This window comes from Propithecus coquereli, unplaced genomic scaffold (genome assembly GCF_000956105.1).
Source record: "Propithecus coquereli isolate 6110/MARCELLA unplaced genomic scaffold, Pcoq_1.0 Scaffold7, whole genome shotgun sequence".
Taxonomy (NCBI): domain Eukaryota; kingdom Metazoa; phylum Chordata; class Mammalia; order Primates; family Indriidae; genus Propithecus; species Propithecus coquereli.
Genome location: NW_012153062.1, coordinates 9850498 through 9857811, shown reverse-complemented (window position 1 = coordinate 9857811; position 7314 = coordinate 9850498). Strand labels below are relative to the sequence as shown.

The 7314-nt window shown below is 37.5% G+C and overlaps 1 protein-coding gene across 1 annotated transcript in view; it reads right to left on the bottom strand.

The window, feature by feature from the left end:
* Window positions 1–976: 976 nt before the first annotated feature.
* Window positions 977–7314, bottom strand: part of CCBL2 (cysteine conjugate-beta lyase 2) — a 56026-nt gene continuing 49688 nt past the window's right edge. The window contains exon 13 of the mRNA XM_012661023.1: window positions 977–1401. Coding sequence (XP_012516477.1) covers window positions 1339–1401 — 63 coding nt within the window. The 3' untranslated portion in view covers window positions 977–1338. The remainder of the gene's footprint in view (window positions 1402–7314) is intronic.

Genomic DNA, 7314 nt, shown 5'->3' with positions numbered 1-7314 from the left:
ATGGAGGTTGGATATTTTTATTAGAGAAAATGGGAGAATATTAGGAATTGCTGCTATGGCAAAAGGTACAGAAATCTCATTAGGGGAGCACTGAAGAATTGTATTGAGTTCAGGTCAATGACAGGCATTCATGGTTGCTAGAACCTGCCCAACTGTGCAATTTGCAGCCCAGGGGCAGACAGAGTTGATTTTTTTTTTTTTTAAACCAGATAAGCTGGAACAATGGGGCATGTAATTCAAGGCAGCAAAAGCATCTTGGCTGAAGTGATGGACGATGAAGTCAATGGTAGATGAGGAAGAGAGTGAAGATACAAGAAAACCAATAGGAATAAAATTGAGGGTTCTGTGAGCTATAGCAATAATTAACAGACTTTAATGTGTATAAAAATCACCTGGTAAGGGCCAGATCCTACAGTTTTATTCATTAGGTCCAGGCTAAAGACAAAATCTCAATTCTCAACAAGGATCTTAGTTGATTCTGATGTAAGAGGGCCATGGACTATTTTTTGAGAAATGGTGTATATGAATAAGTGATATTTAGAGAGGAGCTGGGGTGGGGGGAGAGTGCGAGTGAGCGAGCAAGCGTGAGCTGGAAGGACAGGTGGCTAAACTGGGAGAGGAGGAATTTATCTCAAAGGGGAAGCAGACTTGAGTGGTGAAAGTCTTAGGGAGTGCCCAAGGGAGTGTGGGGCCGAAGTGGAGTGGAGGTGAACATCACCAGAGGTGAGGAGGCCAAGGTAAGGAAAGCCTTAGGTTATCCATGTGGACCTTGAAGCCACTCCAAAGCAGTACTTGGGATAGAGAGGGAAACCTGTGAGCAAAGTTGAAGGCCACTGGTAAATGAAAGGGAGGAAAGTACAAGTGGGCAGACAAAGCAGATATATGGAGTAGAGGGGTGTAACTGGTTAGGAGTTTTCACACAACTGTGGCCTACATTAGGTGAGTGAGTACTGTTTGCTAGGCTTTCCATACATTCGTCTGTTTAATCCTCAAAAATAATCTTCATATGAAGCAGATGGTATTTTTATTCCCCTTTTATAATGAAGAAACTGAGGAACAGAGAGGTTAAGCGTCTCACGATTCTTATCCAAAATGCTATGCTCATTCTCGTAAAATGATAGTGGCAAGTGTTTTAATACATGTCAACTGAAAAATAAAATCAGACCTCCTGAATATTGTTAGGAGTAGGGTTAACTTTGGAAAAACAATGGAAATATTTATTTAAATGCTATTTGTACTGAAATATTTGTTTTTCAACTTCAGCAGGTGGCAGCATTGAGTAGAAATTTCATACTAGGTCATCTAACAGAATAGAAACACTGACCCATTCTGCACACATCAAGACTTCTGCACGTTCCATGCTTTGATGATTTCTTCAGCAGCATCCAGTGTGCTATCTTTCTGTAAATTAATGAAATAATCATCGTCTTTACATATCAGCATAAATTCAAGATAAAGCAAAGATTTAAATATAAAAAATACAAATCATAATAGCACTATATGAAGATTTAAGTGAATATCTGATCTTGGGTATAGAAAATTTTTCAAAGTGAAAATGCAAAGGCAGAACCCCAAAGAGGAAGTTCATGAAATTAGTTATAATTTCAGGAACAAGTCAAAGAGTACAGAAAAATAATAGTTGTCTGCTCTGCCCCTTCCCATCCCTTCCTAGTAATCCCTCCATCCTCCGAGATAACCTTTTATGGCAATTTCTGGTTTTAGTTCTAATGGTTACCACTAAAATCTAAGAAATATGCTTATGCTTCTATTTCCTTCTTTGTGAACTTCACATATTGACCACTATATCTGTACTTTGCCCCAAATAAGGAAAATTTAGTTCATTCACACTACTCTGCTCCCTCCTTTCAAAGTTTCAGTTATAATTACTGAAAAATAATCCACCTGTTTTTTGACTAGGTAATACATGCATATGTTATAAAATTAAACTGAAGGGTAAAGAGTAAAAATCCAGCCTTCTGTTCTTCTTCTACTTCTCTACCTTTTCTTTCTCTTTCCTCTCTACCAAAATGATTCAGTCTGAAAGGCAATAGGTGGGTCTGAGCAAAGTGGGTGCCCATGTGTAGGGGGCCGGGGCATGATGCAGAGTGGATAAGCAGGGTGGCCAGTGTGGGTGGCATGAGGTGGTGCTGGCAGCAGTGGTGGTGCTGACCTGGAACAGGGTGTCAGAGTCTCGGTGGGCTAAACGAGGCTCCTGTATGGTAGGGTGGCCCCCTGCAGGCATCCGGCATGGATGTCAGAGCCCAGAAGGGGTGAGGAGAGTTTCCGTTCATTGAGTGACGGTGGTGGCCTGGTGTGGAGTATTGGAGTCTCAGAGGAAGGCAGCTCTGCAAGAGGGTGACGGGGCAGGTCGACATATGGTGATGAAGCCCAGGGGGCATGAGGATGCAGTGGCAGCAGCCTGGTAAAAAATGGCGAAGTCTGAGTGGGTTAAAGGGTATTTACTCGGGGACGGGGAGGGTCGGGGGAGCAGTGGCATTGGCAGGAGACCGATCCCATACAGAGGTATTGATTAAATTAGTGATTACACAGTGGGAGCCAGGCTTTCCACTGTTCAGGAAGGGAGTTACAAATATGGAAAGTGAGAAAACTAGAATAAACCCTGTGGTGGTTTTTAATATATTTGGGTAGAAATAAATACAGATATAAATATGAATATTTATATCTAAATGTCAATACATTTAGATATAAGAGGAGCTCCTAGTAGCCAAATCTAGGAAAATCTGAGCATCAAAATAAGTAATAACAATACTAATAAATTATAGCCCACTGAATAAAATAGGAATCCATAAGTCCCTACTGATAGAAATAAATTGGTAAAATGAATAAATTTTTTGATGAGATATGGAATATTTTCATAGTACCTCACCACATAATATTTATTATTTTACAAGGAAAAAAGTACAACTTCACAGTAGAAAAAAACTGGCAAACTCTACCTTAATCAAGTGATTAATGTTAACATCACTAGTAACAGGAAAAATAGAAATTGTGTGCTACATGGTGCAAGGGAAAGAATAGAGCATCGCTTCAGTTTTTTTCTGCCAAAGTGCATAACCTGACTCTAATCAGGAGGAAAGGTCAACCTTAAATGAAGGACTTTCTTCAAAATAATTGGCTAATAATTTTCAAAAGTATCAAAATCATGAAAGTAGGTCGGGTGCGGTGGCTCACGCCTGTAATCCTAGCACTCTGGGAGGCTGAGGCGGGCGGATCGTTTGAGCTCAGGAGTTCGAAACCAGCCTGAGCAAGAGCGAGACCCCGTCTCTACTAAAAATAGAAAGAAATTAATCGGACAACTAAAAATATATAGAAAAAATTAGCCGGGCACGGTGGCGCATGCCTGTAGTCCCAGCTACTCGGGAGGCTGAGGCAGAAGGATCTCTTGAGCCCAGGAGTTTGAGGTTGCTGTGAGCTAGGCTGACGCCACGGCACTCACTCTAGCCCAGGCAAAAAGAGTGAGACTCTGTCTCAAAAAAAAAAAAAAAAAAAAATCATGAAAGTCAAAGAAAACCGAGAAACCATTCCAGGTTGAAGGAGATATGACAACTAAATGTAATGCATGATTCTGGTCTGGATTGATTGACATGATTATGGCTTGAATTTATGTATTGATTAGTTTGTTAGAAAAAGTACATTTTTGGGACAATGAGTTAAACTTGAATTAGATCTGAGGATTAGATGGAATGATATATTAACGTTAACTTTATGATTTTGAGGGTTATATTGTGGTTTTGGAGGAGAATGTCCTTGTTAATGAAGAATACACAATAAAGTATTTGGGGGTGATAGCAGCATCATCAGTAATTAAGTTGATGACTTACTCTGAAATGGTTCAGAAAAAAGTTATTGAAACTCTTATATTGAGAGCTTTTCAAAAAAAAATTTTTTTAAGTAAGTTAGCATCCCACCTATCTCCTTGGTAACTCAGTTTTCCTCCCCAAAGGCAACATTGGGATTTTATTATTTTATGTATCCTTCTGGAGATACTCTAGGCATTTATAAGCATCTGTCTCTCTACCTGTCTATGTTTTCCTTTGTATATACAAATGATGGCATTCCATACAAACTGTTCTGCTCCGTGATTTCAGCTTATGCACTATCACTACATGGAGAGCTGCTTCATTCTTTTACTGATTTGAATATACTATCATTTATTCAAACAGTCCCCACTGGTAAATATTTTTGTTGTTTGCAATCTTTTGCTATTACAAATGATGCTTCAGTGAATATCCCTGAATACAAGTCATTCAAAATGTGCAAGTAAATCCACAGGAAATAAAATCCTAGAAGTAGAATTGTTGGGTCAAAGGATATGAGAATTTACATTTGCATGGAAATTTTCACACTAACCACCAGTGAGATGTTATAAATTATACTCCCACTCTTAATGTGTGAGAGACTGTTTTATGGAACTCTTTAGTTATTTTGGTTGTTTGCAACCCAATAGATAAAATTTCACTGGGTTCCAATTTTTGTTTCTTTTATTATGAATGAGGTTGAGCATCCTTTCATAAGTTTGACAGCTACTGAGGATTTTACCCATAAAATTGTGAAGGGCTGTGTTTATTACTTTTCTTTTGCTCTGAATTCACCCTGTTTTCTTTTGATTTCCATTTTCTTGGCATGCTTTTTGCCATCCTTTCTCTTTTAGAGACGTGTGAGGTATGTTAACTTTCCCTAAGGACTTCCGGCTATTGCTACACTGTCTTACAATATTGAATGTTGATGTAAAGGAGTTTGAGTCCACGCTGGTCCTCCTCTCCTGGCCTGCATGGAGGCCTTGATCTTATTGTCTAGAATATGCCCAAAGGATTTATCTTTGAAGTCTAATATATCAAACAAGGTATATCTCAGTGTTGATCATTGTGTGACAATTTTTCCTAGGACAAGGCATTTCCTTTCCATCTTTAGATTTCTTTTTTTTTTAAAGAAAGCATTTTGAAAATAAAGCTATGAAATTCTTTCCAAGTTCCATTTGTTCAGTTTTTTTTTTCAGAGACACTACATATTTCATTTTTCTTGCACATCTATAATTTTTCTAATATTTTAAAATTCTTTCTTCCTTTCCACTTCCTTTTGTTCACTCTTCTCAATCCTTAATGTGCTTACCGAAGTATTTAGTGTCCTTATGGTGTTTCCAAAGTCACCGTAATTTCCAATAGCTTTATTTTTTCCCTTTAATTTCTTACCTGAGCTCCAAAAGCTCCCATTTCATCATCTTATATTATCCTACTCCATCTTCCCTGAACTTTTAGAATCTCTGCCTTAATCTCCTGTTTTAAGGGTTTTAAATTTGAAATATCAAAATTTTTATTTTCTCCTTGGCTACATTTTTCTGGTGAATACTCTCTGACACTTGTTTTTCCTTATACCTTTCTCTTTTCCTTATAGTGTCCTTTTATAGATTCACAGCTGGCTCCTTTTTGATTATTAATCATTTTTGATTGAATTTTCTTTGTAAGCTCCCACTGCTAGCGCACGTACTGTTGCTATTGTTCTGGGTAAAGTGTGTGCTACCTGCTGTTGTCTATGATTTGAACATGCATCTGCAGATCTCTACAAGGGAGGAGCTAGGGCAGCACTCAAAAAGAGCAGAAATTCTCCTTGGCTCACAGTAACATTTAATATTAATACAATTGATTAGAGTACAGTGAGGGGAAGTTCTCTTAGACTTTATTTCTTCCCAAATAATTAAATTGGCTACCCTCAATTTATTATATTTCTTCCACATTGTCTCAACACAGCTCTCAGCAATAATGACAGGGGTGAATGAGGATATCTATAGCCCAGCCAGTATCTCCTCTCCATTCTGTCTCATATAGTTTCTATCATAGGTGATATAACTGTATGTTTCTACTCTGTTTCTTCCATGATGCCAAAGGAGTCTAAAGAAGTTCCCACTGCCAGTGTATGTATTGTTTCTATTGTTGTCAATAATGACATTGCTACCTGCTGGCTTTGTCCATATGTAATTTGATGACATAGAAGCAGGATCCTTTCTAGTATCTTCCCTCTACTATCAACTGCACTGTATTTGGCAACTCTTCCTCATACCCTGGGAAATTTGTGAATTTGCTTTCCATTCTCCTAGGTGTTTCTGAATAATTTCCAAAAAGAGAATAGGGAAGGGCTGTGTTTACCGTTTCAAAACTGGAAGTCTTATACTTATTGCTTCTGCTAGTTATGTTTAAAATTTCAAATAATATACTTATACCTCTATTTCTCAATCCACTATAAGATAAGAATATTAATAGCCTTACCCTTTCTTTAAAATTTCAATCAATTGAATGTTTACATTGTTAGGTTGTTAACATTTATATTCTATTTTGAACAAGTCTTCCATAGTGTGTCTGTAGATTGTCTCTCAGAATTGAAAATAGTGTTTACATTATTCTGACTAGGTTTATAGATGAGTGAGTTGGTATAGATAGTGTCTTGATCTCAGTAAAACTATTTTCAGTAGCAAGAATATCTTAAAGACAGCAGTAATACATTCAGAATCTTTTAAAGTCCAGGTCTGATGGTGATACATTTTCTCAGCTTTCAATTGTCAGGGATGTTTATTTAATTTTCTTTTTTAAAGGGTATTTTCCTGGATATGGAATTCTGGGCTTGTAATTTTTTTTATTTCAGTGCTTAGAAGATGTTATTTCATTGTATTCTGGTCTTCATTGTTTCTGATAAAAGGTTAGTTAACATTCCTCACTTTGTTCCTGTGCATGCAATGTGTAGTTTTTGTCTGGATGCTTTTCAAGATCTTATCTTCACCTTTGGCTTTCAGTAGTTTGATTATAATGTGCCTAGCTGTGTTTTTTCTTTTTAATATTTATCTTGTTGTAGTTCACTGAGCTTTTTAGATCCTTAAGTTGCTTTTGACCAAATATGGAAAAATTTTGGCCATTATTTCCTAAAACTTTTTTTCTGTCATATTCTCTCTTCTTTTTTGGTATTCCAATGACATGTATATTATCACTTGATATTGTCTTTTAGCTATGAGATTCTGTTCATTAAAAAAATAGTTTTCTCTCTTTTTTTCAGATTGGATAATGTCTATGGATCTGTATGCAAGTTAACCCTTTTTTTCCTGATATCTTCAGTCCTCTGTTAAGCCCTATAAATATTTCATATCAGATATTATACTTTTTTTTTTGAGACAGAGTCTCACTGTGTTCCCTGGGCTAGAGTGCCGTGGCGTCATCCTCGCTCACAGCAACCTCAAACTCCTGGGCTCAAGCGATCCTCCTGTCTCAGCCTCCCGAGTAGCTGGGACTACAGGCATGCGCCACCATGCCC